This window comes from Mobula hypostoma, chromosome 4, assembly GCF_963921235.1.
Source record: "Mobula hypostoma chromosome 4, sMobHyp1.1, whole genome shotgun sequence".
NCBI lineage: Eukaryota > Metazoa > Chordata > Chondrichthyes > Myliobatiformes > Myliobatidae > Mobula > Mobula hypostoma.
Window position 1 is genome coordinate 200,581,466 of NC_086100.1, and position 15,684 is coordinate 200,597,149.

Sequence of the window (15,684 nt, forward strand, 5' to 3'; positions counted from 1 at the left end):
TATCCAGGGTGATGACGGTCGTTAATGATAGAAGCCATCTTTGTGATGCATAGCCTTTGGAAGACGGTACATCTGTAGAAATTTGTGAGTGTCTTTATCTTTGGGATTAGGAAAATAATTTGGAATATTGAATGTTAAATGTTGATTTAATTGTAGATTTCAGTGTGTTCAAGAAAATTGATAGATAGATGGAGGAATTCCGGTGAATGGCAAGTATAAGGGAATTTGCTGATAATGTTGAGGCAGTCTAGGTTATATATGCTACAAACTGATGTTAGCTTAGTTGATACTGAAACATGTGATACATATGTTTGGAACATAGAAAGGTCTAGCACAGGAACAGGCCCTTCAGCCCACAATGTTGTGCCGAACCAATTAGATTAGTAATCAAATGGCCAACTGAACTAATATCTTCTGCCTACATATTGTCCATATCCTTCCATTTTCCTCGCATTCATGTGCCTATCTAAACATCCCTTAAAAGCACCTAGTGTATCTGTCTCTACCACCACCCCAGGCAGGACATTCCAGGCACCCACCACTCTGTGGGGGGGGGGGGAGAAATATTTGCCCCTCACAGTTCCTTTGAAATTACCCTCTCTCACCTCTGGTATTAGACATTTCAATCCTGAGAAAAAGGTACTGTTTGTCTACTCTATCTATGTCTCCCATAATCTTATAAACCTCTGTCAGATCTCCTCTCAGTCTCCACCGCTCCAGAGAAAACAACCCAAGTTTGTCTAACCACTCGTTATAGCATATGCCCTCTAAACCAGGCAACCTCTTCTGCACCCTCTCCAAAGTCTTGGCATCCTTCCTATAAAGAGGTGAGCAGAACTGTATGAAATACTCCAGATGTGGTCTAAAGCTGCAACATAATTTCCTGACTTTTGAACTCAATGCCTTGAGTGAAAAACAAGCATGCTTCTTAACCACCCTATCAACCTGTGTAGCCATTTTCAGGGAGTTTGGAACTTGGAACTCAAGGTCCCACTGCTCATCAACACTGTTAAGGGTTTTGCCCATAACAGTGTACTGTCTCTTTACATTTGACTTACCAAGGTGCAATACTTCACATTTGGCCAGTTAAACTCCATCTTCCATTTCCCTGCCCATATCTGCAACTCCTCCGTATCATGCAACACACACAAAATGCTGGTGAACGCAGCAGGCCAGGCAGCATCAATAGGAAGAAGTACAGTCGACGTTTTGGGCCGAGACCCTTCGTCAGGACTAACGGAAAAAAGAGATAGTAAGAGATTTGAAAGTGAGAAGGAGAGGGGGAGACCCGAAATGATAGAAGAAGACAGGAGGGGGCGGGATGAAGCTTAGAGCTGGGAAGTTGATTGGCAAAAGGGATACAAGGCTGGAGGAGGGGGAGTAGCATAGGATGGAAGGCCTTGGAAGAAAGAAGGGGGGAGGGGAGCATCAGAGGAAGATGGAGAACAGGCAAGGAGTTATTGTGAGAGGGAAAGCAAGAAGAAGAAGAAGAAAAAAAAGAAGGGATGGGGTAAGAAGGGGAGGAGGGCCATTAATGGAACTTAGGGAAATCAATGTTCATGCCATCAGGTTGGAGGCTACCCAGATGGAATATAAGGTGTTGTTCCTCCAACCTGAGTGTGGTTTCATCTCGACAGTAGAGGAGGCCATGGATTCTCGGAATGGGAATGGGACGTGGAATTAAAACGTGTGGCCACTGGGAGATCCTGCTTCCTCTGGCGGACAGAGCGTAGGTGTTCAGCGAAACAGTCTCCCAGTCTGCGTTGGGACTCACCAATATTTAGAAGGCCACACCCGGGGCACTGGACACAGTTTATCATACCAGCAGACTCACAGGTGAAGTGTCGCCTCACCTGGAAGGACTGTCTGGGGCCCTGAATGGTGGTGAGGGATGAAGTGTAAGGGCAGGTGTAGCACTTGTTCCGCTTACAAGGATAAGTGCCAGAAGGGAGATCGGTGGGAAGGGATGTGGGGGGGCGAATGGACAAAGGAGTTGTGTAGGGAGTGATCCCTGCGGAAAGCAGAAAGTGGGGTGGAGGGAAGACGTGCTTGGTGGTGGAATCCTCTGTACCATACTTTTGACCAATAAATTACATGAGAAGATGTGGTTAACTCCACAGGAGCTACTTGACATACTGAGTATGTCCAACATTTTCTTTTGTTTCTGTTTTGGATTTCCAGTATCTGCATTGCTTTTGATTTTCTTGTCTTGGGGAAGGTTGAGCACAGACGAGTTGAGATCTCAGACTCTGGGTGTTGAATACCCCCCTTGTGTTTCCCTGTCCATTGAGATGACTGTAAGAGCAGTCAGGGTTTATCATGAAGGAACGAGGGGAGAAAAGTGCCAACACTAAACCGGTTAGTAGTGAATATGCGTGGAGGATGCGCTGGGTAACCCACACTTATGCCACTGACATAGCATACCCATAACTTCCTAACCCAAAGAGAATTCTTTGTTGTTGTTGTAGGATGTACAAGAAGGAGAAAGGCATACAGATTAAGAGCAGTGCATCTGCCCTTTATAACAACCTCAGCGTGCTGCCCATCACACACAAGAATCTCACCTACTTTGCTGTGATCCACGGTGGCCTGGTAAATATGGTGAGCGCCTCTGCTGATGGCCTGAACTTCTCTCACAGGCAGCTGCAGTCCAAGGAGGGAGGCATGGGACATGGCACCTCCTTAATCATGCAGGTACGGGTGCACTGGTTTGCCTGCTTGCACGATGGGCTGGGTGGTCAGTACCCTCCACGGGAAATTGGGCAGGTCTAGGCTGAGCTCTGAAGGCCCATGGCCTTTTCTTAAAGACCGTAAGATATAGGAGCAGAAGTAGGCCATTCGGCGCATGGAGTCTGCTCCACCATTCAATCAGGGGTTGATCCAATTTTTCCAGTCGTCCCCAATCCCCTGCTTTCACCCCATACCCTTTGATGCCCTGGCTAATCAAGAACCTATCTATCTCTGTGTTAAATACACCCAGTGACTTGGCCTCCACAGCCGCTTGTGGCAACAAATTCCACAGATTTACCATCCTCTGACTAAAGTAATTTCTCCACATCTCAGTTCTAAAAGGACGTCCTTCAATCCTGAAATTGTGTCTTCTTGTCCCAGGATCCCCTACCGTGGGAAGTAACTTTGCCATATCTAATCTGTTCAGGCCTTTTAACATACGGTAATCCTTTCATTCCTGGAATTATTCTCGTCAATCTTCTCTGAACCCTCTCCAATGTAAGTATATCCTTTCTACAATAAGGAGCTCAAAACTGCACAGAATACTCCAAGTGTGGTCTCACGATGCTTTATACAGCCTCAACATCACATCCCTGCTCTTATCTTCTATACCTCCAGAAATAAATGCCAACATTGCATTCGCCTTCTTCACAACCGACTCAACCTGGAGGTTAACCTTTAGGGTATCTTGCACAAGGACTTCCGACTCCCTTTGTATCTCTGCATTTTGAATTCTCTCCCCATCTAAATAATAGTCTGCCCGTTTATTTCTTCCACCAAGTGCATGACCATACACTTTCCAACATTGTATTTCAGGGGTCCTCAACCTTTTTTGCACGGCAAACCGGTTTAATATTGACAATATTCTTGCGGACTGGCTGACTGGGGTTCGGGGCAGGGGGCGGGTGGTGTTCAAGTAGGGTTAAACTCACCTCAACATGTCTTTTACAGTTAGGGTTGTCAACTTTCTCACTCCCAAATAAGGGACAAAAGTAGCAGTCAAATTCTGGGACACTTTACCCCAGGAAAGACTACCATGACCATGAAGCCTTGCACGGGCATCTGTTTGCGCGTGCGTGCCATGCGCATGTGATGTGCGTACGTGCTGATTTTTTTTCCCACAAATCACTTTTGCCTTCATCTTCCCGACTATTCTGTACATACATTATTTCTACTTTGTATAGGCTGTATATTTATCATATCATTCCTGCTTTTACTATATGTTAGTGTTATTTATTTTCGGTTTTATGTGTTATTTGGTATGATTTGTTAGCTTATTTTTTGGGTCTGGGAATGCTCAAAAACTTTTCCCATATAAATTAATGGTAATTGCTTCTTTGCTTCACTTCATTTCGGCATGAAAGGTTTCAGAGGAACGCTCTACCTTAGCGGGGGAAATACGGGACAAGGGCGGTCCCATATGGGACAGACCAATTTAGCCCAATATACGGGATGTCCCGGCAAATACGGGACAGTTGACAGCCCTATGTTCAAGTTCAACAGTGCGTGACAGGGAATGAGGAAAGGTGCAGCTGACTCATATCGTTTCCTCACAGCCCGGTAGCACATGCTTTGCGCCGTGGTACCGGTCCAAACACCGACCCCTGTGGAACTCTACTGGTAACTGGCAGCCAGCCAGAATAGGATCCCTTTATTCCCACTCTCTGTTTTCTGCCAAGCAGCCAATGCTCCACCCATGCTAGTAACTTCCCTGTAATTCCATGGGCTCTTATCTTGCTAAGCAGCCTCGTGTGCAGCATCTTGTCAAAGGCCTTTGCATCTCCTTTGTCTAGCCTGCTTGTAATTTCCTCAAGGAATTGCAGTAGGTGTAGGTTTGTCAGGCAGGATTTTCCTTATAGGAAACCATGCTGACTTTGGCTTATCTTGTCATGTGCCTCCAGGTACTCTGTAATCTCATCCCTAACAATCGATTCCAATAACTTCCCAACCACTGATGCCAGTCTAACAGGTCTATAGTTTTCTTTCTTCTGCTTCCCACCCTTCTTAAATAGCGGAGTAACTTTTGCAATTTTCCAGTCATCTGGTAAAATGCCAGGATCTATCGATTCTTGAAAGATCATTGTTAATGCCTCCGCAGTCTCTCCAGCTATTTCCTTCAGAACCCGAGGATGCATTCCATCAGGTCCAGGAGATTTATCCACCCTCAGACCATTAAGCTTCCTGAGCACCTTCTCCGTCTTAATTTTCACTGCACTAGCTTCACTTCCTTGATACTCTTGAATGTCCGGTATACTGCAGATGTGTTCGACTGTGAAGACTGATGCAAAAAACGCATTCAATTCCTCTGCCATCTTTGCATCTCTCATTTCAATATCTCCAGCGTCATTTTGTATTGGCCCTATATCTACCCTTGACTCTCTTTTACCCTTTATATACTTAAAAAAGCTTTTAGTATCTTCTTTGATAATAGTCGCCAGCTTCCTCTGATAATTCATCTTTTCGTTCCGAATTACTTTCTTACTTTCCTTTTGCAAGTTTTTCATTTTCATTTTAAAATCTTTTTTATTAATTATTATTGAAAATCAACAACAAAAAAAATACATCAAGATAATCAAGATAACATACCCATATGTAGAATAAGAGTTAAACTATCAACCAAACTGAACAGTTTATCAATAATAAGTCAAATCTAGGATCAAAAGTTTGACTTATAATTTTTTCCAAACTAAGACATAACATCACCTGAGAGAACCATTGTATCAAAATGGGAGCAGAGGCATCTTTCCATTTTAATAAAATAGTCCTTCCAGCCAATAATGTGACAAATGCAATTACATGTTGGTCTGATATAGAAATACCGTGAATATATTGAGGAATTATACCAAACAAAACTGTCAATTTATTAGGTTGTAAATTGATTTTTAAAGCTTTAGAAATTGTAGAAAAAATAGATTTCCAAAACTGTTTCAATACAGAACACAACCAAAACATATGTGCGAATGTAGCTATCTCAGTTTTACATCTATCACACTGACTATTTACATTAGGAAGTATTTTAGACAATCTCTCCTTTGTCAAATAATAACGATGTACAATTTTAAATTGAATTAGAGAATGACTGGCACAAATCGAAGAAGAGTTGATCAACTTCAAAATTCGCAACCAATCCTCTGTTATCAAGGTCATGTTAAGCTCTTTTTCCCAATCTTGCTTAATCTTAAGTAAAGGATAGTTATCCTGTTGTAATAATAAATTATAAATTTTCCCAATGAAACCTTTCACTAAAGGGTTCATTTTTAAAATAACGTCTAACAGGTCAGAGTCTTGTATATATGGAAAATTACTTAAATATTCTTGTAAGAAATGTCTGACCTGAAGATATTGCAAAAAATGTGAATATGAGAGAGAAGATTTAGTTACTAATTTCTCAAAGGACATCAATCGGCCTTCTTGAAACAAGTCCATAAAGGAAAAAATTCCTTTATTCCTCCAAAGAGAAAAGGTAGGATCACTAAGTGAAGGTTTAAATAAATAGTTTCAATAAATTAAACTAAAAAGGTTAAATTTTTTAAGATTAAAAAACTTACGAAACTGGTACCAGATTCGTAATGACTGCTTAATCATAGGATTTATATTTAGAATAGAAATTTTGGCTAATTGTACAGGTAAAGGAGCTCCTAATAACTAAGTTAAACAAAATTGTTTCACAATTTTCAATTCCAGATCAACCCATGGTGATCATTCCTTTTTATAGGTCCAATATAACCAAGAACACGCATAACGTATATTAACCGCCCAATAATACATTCTTAAATTAGGCCAAGTAAGACCTCCATCCTTTTTTAATTTTGTAAAGGACATTTTCCAATTCTTGGTCTTTTATTATTCCAAGCGAAAGATGAAATAATAGAGTCAACCTGATCAAAAAACTTCTTGGAAAAATAGGAATATTTTGAAATACGTATAAAAATTTTGGTAAAATCATCATTTTAACTGCATGGAATTCGACCGGCTAACGAAAGTGTAAGTGGATTCCATCTGGGAAAAAATTGCTTCATAAAATCCACTAAGGGAACTAAATTAGCTCTATAAAGGTCTCCATAATTTTTAGTGATAATAATACCTAAATATTTAAAAGAATCTGTAACTTTAAAAGGAATGTCATCATATATAGAGAGCAGAATCATTTAAAGGAAATAATTCACTTTTATGCAGGTTTAATTTATATCCTGAAATCAATCCAAATTCATTTAATAATTTCAATAAACTAGGAATAGATTCTTCAGGATTCGAAAAATAAACCAAAAGATCATCCGCATAAAGAGAAATCTTACGAATAGTTCCATTTATAGAAATTCCTTGAATATCTTTAGCTTCACGAAGTGCAATAGCCAAAGGTTCCAACATCAAATTAAATAACAAAGGGCTTAACGGACATCCTTGTCTCGTACCCCGTGAAAGTCGGAAAAAGGGGGAGCTACTGTTATTAGTAATAACAGTGGCAATAGGGCTTTTATATATCAATCTAATCCATTTATTAAAATTAGTACCAAAGCTAAATTTCTCTAAAACTTTAAATAGATATTTCCATTCAACTCTATCAAATGACTTTTCAGCATCTAGAGAAACAACACATTGGGGAGTCTTAGAGAGGGATGAGTATATAATATTTAACAGTCTCCGAGTGTTAGAAAAAGAATAATGGCCTTTTAGAAAACCTGTTTGATCCTGAGAAATAATTTTAGCTAGTATATTCTCCATCCGATTATCCATTATTTTTGAAAGAATTTTAGCATCCACATTTAATAATGAAATAATGAAATATGAAGCACAATCAGTAGGGTCTTTATCTTTCTTAAGAATTAAAGAAATAGAAGCTTCATAAAATGTGGAAGGTAACTCTCCTAGCAGAAAAGAATCTTTAAACATTTCCAACATATAAGGAGTACGCAAATCTTCAAATTTTTTATAAAATCCTACAGAAAAACCATCCAATCCAGGAGCTTCATCAGATTGCATTGAAAGAATAGCTTTCTGAATTTCTCTTTCAGTAAAAGGAGCATCAAGAATTTGCTGATCTTCAACAGATATTCTAGGAAAATCAATCTTTTGTAGAAAGGCATACATATTAGAAGGGTCAGCTGGAAACTGAGATTTATAGAGTTCACTGTAATAGTCTTGAAAAATTTTATTAATATCTTCATAAGTACAAGCTAAACTACCATCTCCCTTACGAATTTTTAAAATTTGTCTTTTAGCTCTAACTGCTTTAAATTGAGATGCTAATAACTTGTTACTTTTATCTCCAAACACATAAAATTGACTTTTTAATTTAAGCAAATTTCTTTCGATAGGATAAGTTAATAGTAAATTGTGATTGAAGTTCAACCCTTTGTTTAAATAAATCAACATTAGGAGAAACTGCGTAAGTGTTATCCAGATCTTTAATTTGGTTTGAAATTCTATCGAACTCTATTTTTGTCTGTTTCTTGAGCTTAGCCAAATAGGATATTATCTGACCTCGCAAATATGCTTTAAATGTATCCCATATAATCAATTTCGAGACATCTCCCGTATTATTAAAAAGAAAGAAATCTTTTATCTGAATCTCTATAAATTTGACAAAGTCCGAACTTTGTAATAAATTTTCTGGAAAGTGCCAAGGCAAATTTACATTACTAACATCATTTAACTCAAAAGTTAAGCTTAAAGGTGCATGATCCGAGACAGCAATAGCATCATATTCACATTTCTGGACTTTGGACAAAAATCGGAAATCAGCTATAAAATAATCAATTCTTGAATATTTATTATGAATATGTGAATAAAAAGAATAATCTCTATCATTAGGATGTAAATTTATCCAGATTTCTATCAAACCATAATCAATTAAAAAGGAATTAATAAGTGTTGCCAAACGACTCAGAAGCTGCTGATTGGTTGAACTCTTGTCAATCAAAGGGTTTAAACAACAGTTGAAGTCACCTCCCATCAGCAGCATATATTCATTTAATCTGGTAATAAACCAAATACATTTTTAAAAAAGAAGGATCATCTACATTAGGTCTGTATAGATTAACCAGGACAATTTTTCTATTACAAATTGTTCCTTTAATAATTAAAAATCTGCCATTATTATCTGAGACGATGTCTTCTTGAATAAATAAAATATTAGATTTAACAAAAACAGATACTCCCTTTGTTTTATTTTGACAAGTAGCATGGTATTGAAGGCCCTTCCACTTTTTAAAAAATCAATTTTGATTGCCCGTTCTGATATGCATTTCTTGAGCAAAAATTACATCGGGATGGAATTGATTAATAATTTTAAAAGTCTTCCTTCGTTTAATAGGGTGATTCCAGCCACGTACATTCCAACTAATAACGTTTATCTGTTTAAGTACCATTGGATATTACTCTTAAACACAACAATACACGCATACCATCGTGGGCTAATCAAAGATGGTGGTGATGAGTATAACCAAATAGAAAATGAGTATGCTCCGGAACTCCATAATGGGAAAAAATACAGGAAATGTGTAAATAAAAAATAAAATCCCACAATAAACCCCAATTTAATGCAAAAATACCCCCAAACCTCCCACCATCCCCAAATATAGAAATCCGGCAAAGGAGAAAAAAGGCCGGAACGCATCCCCAAGAAGAAAAGCAAAAGGACGGAACTCCACGTGCTGCTCAATTTAAATAATGATTTAAAGGTTTTTACTCTCAATTCCCCCCTCCTCCTTACAAAGAAAATACATAACCTTAAGAAAGCCCAGCAAAGGAAAAAAAAAGTTTATACTTAATCATTGAAAATAAACTAGAGAATGCAAAAACAGTCTCCAAAGACGTCAAAGCAATGCTATTAACCCAAACAGTATAATCTCTAAAAAGAGCCATTATTCTTTAACTTACTACCTTATTTAACAAAAGAACTAAAGCTAATTATCTATTACTAAACACTCCATAATATAAGAAAAAAGTCTATACAGTATAAACTGTAAGCAAACTATCAGTTAATTAATAAAGGAAGATAGAAACAGATAACCAAACCAGTTAACAATCTATCCGCTGTATTAATTCACTCCGTATACTAAACAGACTTCAAAAAAAGTCATTTTTTAGTTAAACCAAGAAGTTCACCTCTTCTTTAAGTAATCCATCGATCAAAGGATATCTTCAGCATACAGAAATCTTCAAAGCCTGTTTTCTTTCAGAAAATTATTCAGCAACTCTAATATCCTTCATACATCAGCCGATTCCACAATAGAGTTGACAAAATCCAATGCCGCTTGGGGATCCAAGAAGACACGAGGTGTAGAATCTTTAGGAAATAATTTTAATCTCACTGGGTATCTGAGAAATGGAAAAAGTCATTTTTCATGGGCTACCTTCATGACAGATATGAATTTGATCCGTTGTTCCATAACTTCCCGTAGATAATCTTTGTAAAAACGGATCTCGGAACCGTCAAATTTAAAAACTTTCTGTTTTCTTGCATATTTTATGATTTGGTCTTTAATTTTAAAGTGAAGAAAGTTGACTAAAATTGGTCGAGCTTTATCTGATGAAGTGAAAATTCTGTGAGCTCTTTCAATATCGGGAGGCTGAGATAGAATATCCGGAAACAGAGTTTGAAACAAATTGGCAAAATAATCCAATAAATTCCCATTCTCAGCACCTTCTTGAAGACCCACAATTCGAATGTTATTTCTATGCAATTTTGCCTCTAAATCGACAATTTTGCATTGAGCCTGTTCCAAGCGGTTTGTAATATCCACAATCTGATGTTTCGATTCTTTAAACTCAGTATTCAAGGAAACAATATTTTCCGCAATAGTCTGTAAACTCTGTCGGAATGACTTCAACTCAGAAGTGTTATTGTCCATTTTGTTGTCGAGTCCCATCAATGCATGTTCCAAACGCTCAGCCCAGACAGGCATATCTTCTGATTTTTCTTTCGAAGTTTTTCCCTTTCTATTGCTGGGTTCAAAAAGCTGTTTTCCACTTCTTAAAAGATACAACATAATGACCACTATTTCCCTCCAAGATCCAAAAAATAGAAGTTAAACAATTCAAAGTTTAGACTGGGGAAAAGGAGGAATTAAAGGCAGCCACAAAATTTATGTATTACTCCATTGAGCTGCAGGTGGAAATCCCTGCAAGTTTTTAAAAACTCCCCAATTCTCTATCTTCCCACTAGCTCTGGCTTCTTTGTATTCCCTCAACCTTGGCCAGTTCCCCTCTCATGCCATTGTAATTTCTTTTATTCCACTGAAATACCGACACATTGGATTTTATTTTTTCCCTCTCAAATTTCAATGTGAACTCGATCATATTGTGATCACTGTTCCCTAAGGGCTTCTTAATCTTAAGCTCTCTTATCACCTCCGGATCATTGCACAACACCCAATCTAGCACAGCTGATACCCTTGTGGGTTCAACAACAAGCTGATTTAAACAGCCATTCCTTAGACATTCTGCAAGTTCTCTCTCTCGAGGTCCAGTACTGGCCTGGTTTTCCCAATCCACTTTCATGTTAAAATCCCCAATGATTATCGTGACATTGCCTTTCTGACACACCTTTTCGAGTTGGAATCAGAACTGGGTTTATTATCACTGATATATGTCGTGAAATTGTTTAGCGGCATCAGTTCAATATATGAAATATATTTCTTATTATAAATTATATTATATTTTGTATATTGCACTGCTGTGTTAATTGTTAATTATTAATATATATTTTTTATTATAATTTATAATTAAGTAAATACAGTAAAAAGAGATCAAAATAGTAAGGTAGTATTCATTGACTGGTTCATTGTCAATTTAGAAATCTGATGATGGAGGGGAAGAAGCTGTTCCTAAAATGTTGAGTGTGGGTCTTCAGGGTCCTGTACCTCCTCCCTGATGGTAGTAATGAGAAGAGCGCATGTCCTAGATGGTGCAGGACCTTAATGATGGGGCATTGCCTTTTGAAGGTGTCCTGAATGGTCAAGGCTAGTGACCTTGATTCAGCAGGCTGAGTTTGCAACCCTCTGTAGCATTTTCTAATCCTGTGCAGTGGCCCCTCCATACCAGACGGTGATGCAACCAGTTAAAATGCTCTTCACAGTACATCTGTCGATGTTTGCTAGAGTCTTTGGTAACATACCAAATCTCCTCAAACTCCAAATGAAATATAGCTGTTGTCATGCCTTCTTTGTAATTTCATCAATGTGTTGAGTCCAGGATACAGTAGATCCTCAGAGATGTTAAGACCTAGGAACTTGAAACTGCTCGCCTTTCCACTCCTGACACCTCAACGAGGAGTGATGTTGTTCCCTTGACTGAAGTTCCCCATCAGTTCCTTGGTCTTACTTGATTTTGAGTGTAAGGTTGTTGTGACACCACTCAACTAGCAGATCTACCTCATTCCTGTAAATCTCCTGAGGCTGATCCAATCATGGCCTCAAAACCAATATCTCCCTCTTTGCCCAATCTTCTTTACTCCCTTGTACTTCAAATATTTGTTAGTCTCCATCTTCATTATATTCAGTGCCTTACCTCCAAAGTTCTCTGGGGTAGAGAAGACCAGAGATTTACAGTCCATTGAGAGAAGGAATTCCTCGTTGTCTCCATCTAAATAGGCAACTCCTTGTCCTGAAATGAGATAAAGCCATCAGCTTTAATTGTCACATGTGCATCAAAATGTTGCTTGTATCAAATCAAATTAGTGGGGATTGTGCTGGAGGCAGCTCACAAGTGTCACCACACTTCCGGCACCGACATGCTCACAACTCACTGTCCCTAACCTGTACATCTTCGGAATGTGGGAGCACCTGGAGGAAACCCACACGAGAATGTCCAAACCCCTTACAGACAGTGGCAGATCCCAAGTGGTGATTGTGGGTGCTGTAAAGCCTTGTGCTAACAGCTACACTACCTGAGTCACCCTTTACTGTACTGTGGCATTGATCTAGATCCACCAAGAAGAAGAAACCTCCTCTGCATCTGCCCCATGCAGTCATAGAGTCATGGAGAAGTACCGCACAGAAACAGGGCCTTCAGCCCACCTGGTTTATGCTGAAACCATTTAACCTGCCTTACTGTGTAAGACCTACCCTTGTTGGTCCTACCAAAGTCCATATCCTTACTATCCATGTACTTATCCAAAACTTCTCTTAAACGTTGAAGTTGAGCTCTCATGCACCACTTGTGCTGGCAGCTCATTCCACACTCTCACATCCCTCTGAGTGAAAAAGATTCCCCTCGTTCGCCTTAAACTTCTCACCATTCACCCTGAGCCCATGACCCACCCAACCTCAATGGATAAAGCCTGCTTGCATTTACTCATATCCCTCATAATTTTATATACCTCTATGCAGTCTGAACTTATTCAATCCTCCCTATGACTCGGGTCCTCCAGACCTGTCAATATCTGTGTAAATTTCCTCTGCACTCTTTCAACCTTTTTCAACCTTACTTCTTTCCTGTAGGTAGATGACCAAAACTACACACAGTACTTCAAATTAGACCTCACCAATGTCTTATACAAGTTCAACATAACATTGCATCTTCTGTACTGAATGCGTTGATTTATGAAGGCCAATGTGCCAGAAGCTTTCTTTATGACCTTATCTACTTGTGATGTCACTTTCAATGAATTATGGACCTGTATTCTCAGATCCCTTTGTTCTACTACACTCCTCAGTGCCCTGCCGTTCACTGTGTAAGTCCTTCCATGGCTGGTCCTATCGAAGTGGAAAACTTGGCATTCATATGCATTATATCATTTCTGCCATTTTTCAGCCCATTTTTCCAGCTGATCCAGATCCTTCTGCAAGCCATGATAGCCTTCCTCACTGTCCACTACACCCCCAATCTTGGTGCCATCTGCAAATTTGCTGATCCAGTTAACCACATTATTATCCAGATCATTGATATAGATGACAAACAACAATGGACCCAGCACTGATTCCTGCACAACTAGTCACAGCCTCCCATCAGAGAGACAACCATCTATTATCGCTCTCTGGCTTCTCCCACAAAATCAATGGCTAATCCAATTTACTACCTCATCTTGAATGCTGAGCACTGAACCTTCCTGATCAGCCTCCCATGAGGGACCTTGTCAAAGTCCGTGTAGACAACATCCACTGCCTTGCATTTGTCAACTTTCCTGGTAACTTCTGTGCCATTTACCTGTCTCTAAAATTATTCTGTCAGAATATAAAAGTTGAGATACATGTTGTTGCTAAATATTTTCTCCCTGATTTTCCTCAGGCATCGTGGTGTGTGTTACCTTCTCGAATTCTCCTGGTGTTGGCATCACAGAAAGGCATTCAGGTGAGGTGGGCAAGGTGAAACGAGATAATTGGTGAACATTTTCTTGTTGCTTTTTCAGAGGCACTACAGTCGGATGATATCCACACATGAGCTTATACAACTGGTGTTCCTTCACTGTCAAAGTGTCCCAGAAGCATCACTGCAGCTTTTTTCGACACCACATCATTCACAACAGCATCATTTAGGTCTAATGTGTATGTGTGAATGAAGTGAGGTGTGATCTGCCGAAGGATTGATGTGCAGGGATATGTCAGTGGGACAGATATACACAGGAGAGTAGTTGAGGAGGGGCTGAGAAAGACCGTAAGATATAGGATCAGAACTAGGCCATTCAGCCCACCGACTCTGTTCCGCCACCTCATCATGGCTGAACCAGTTTTCCTCTCAGCCCCGATCTCCTGCCTTCTCCCCTTATCCCTTCATGCCCTGACCTCTGCCTTAAATATACATAAAGACTTGATCTCTACTGCAGCCTGTGGCAAAGAATTCTACAGATTCACTACTTTCTAGCTAAAGAAATTCCTCCTCATCACCATGCTAAAAGAATAACCATCTATTCTGTGACTGTGTCCTCTTGTCTGAAAATGTCCCACCAAAGGAAACATCCTCTCCACATCCACTCCATCAGGACATGTGATACAAAGGTGGGGACGGAATGTGGTGAGCAGGTACCCGGCCTCTATCTATGCATGTTTAATTGTCAATAACGTAGAATATAGAATGTAGACCACTACAGCAGAGGAACAGGCCCTTTCACCCACAATCTTGTGTGCAACCAATTACATTCGTAATCAGATCACCTACTAAACTGCTGGCAAAGGGGAAGAAAGCAATTTGCCATTAGAACATCTGGGACACTTTGCCTGCACAATAGACAATAGGTGCGAGAGTAGGCCATTCGGCCCTTCAAGCCAGCACCGCCATTCACTGTGATCATGGCTGATCATCCACAATCAGTACCCTGTTCCTGCCTGCTCCCTTGACTCCGCTATCTTTAAGAGCTCTGTCTAACTCTTTCTTGAAAGAATCCAGAGAATTGGCCTCCACTGCCTTCTGAGGCAGAGCATTCCACAGATCCACAACCCTCTGTGTGAAAAAGTTTTTCCTTAACTCCATTCTAAATGGTCTACCCCTTATTCTTAAACTGTGGCCTCTGGTTCTGGACTCCCCCAACATTGGGGCCATGTTTCCTGCCTCTAGCGTGTCCAATCCCTTCATAATCTTCTATGTTTCAATCAGATCCCCTCTCATCCTTCTGAATTCCAGTGTATACAAGCCCAGTCGCTCCAGTCTTTAAACATATGACATTCCCGCCATCCCTGGAATTAACCCAGTGAACCTACGCTGCACTCCCTCCATAGCAAGAATGTCCTTCCTCAAATTTGGAGGCCAAAACTGCACACAATACTCCAGGTGGGGTCTCACCAGGGACTTGTACAACTACAGAAGGACCTCTTTGCTCCGATACTCAACTCCCCTTGTTATGAAGGCCAACGTGCCATTAGCTTTCTTCACTGCCTGCTGTACCTGTATGCTTACTTTCAGTGACTGATGAACAAGGATACCCAGATCTCGTTGTACTTACTCTTTTCCTAACTTGACACCATTCAGATAGTAATCTGCCTTCCTGTTCTTGCCACCAAAGTGGATAACCTCACATTT

General features: G+C 39.7%; 1 protein-coding gene across 4 annotated transcripts in view; it reads left to right on the top strand.

Annotated features, from left to right (window-relative positions):
- The window catches only part of wdr54 (WD repeat domain 54), a 60,721-nt gene that overhangs the window by 11,622 nt on the left and 33,415 nt on the right, over positions 1 to 15,684 (top strand). For all 4 annotated transcript variants that reach the window (XR_010017597.1, XM_063045165.1, XM_063045166.1 and 1 more), the window contains exons 3-4: positions 2,469 to 2,694; positions 13,960 to 14,022. Coding sequence is in view for 3 of the 4 variants with exons in the window: in XM_063045165.1 (XP_062901235.1) it covers positions 2,470 to 2,694; positions 13,960 to 14,022 (288 nt within the window). In the remaining variant the exon portion in view is untranslated. The remainder of the gene's footprint in view (positions 1 to 2,468; positions 2,695 to 13,959; positions 14,023 to 15,684) is intronic.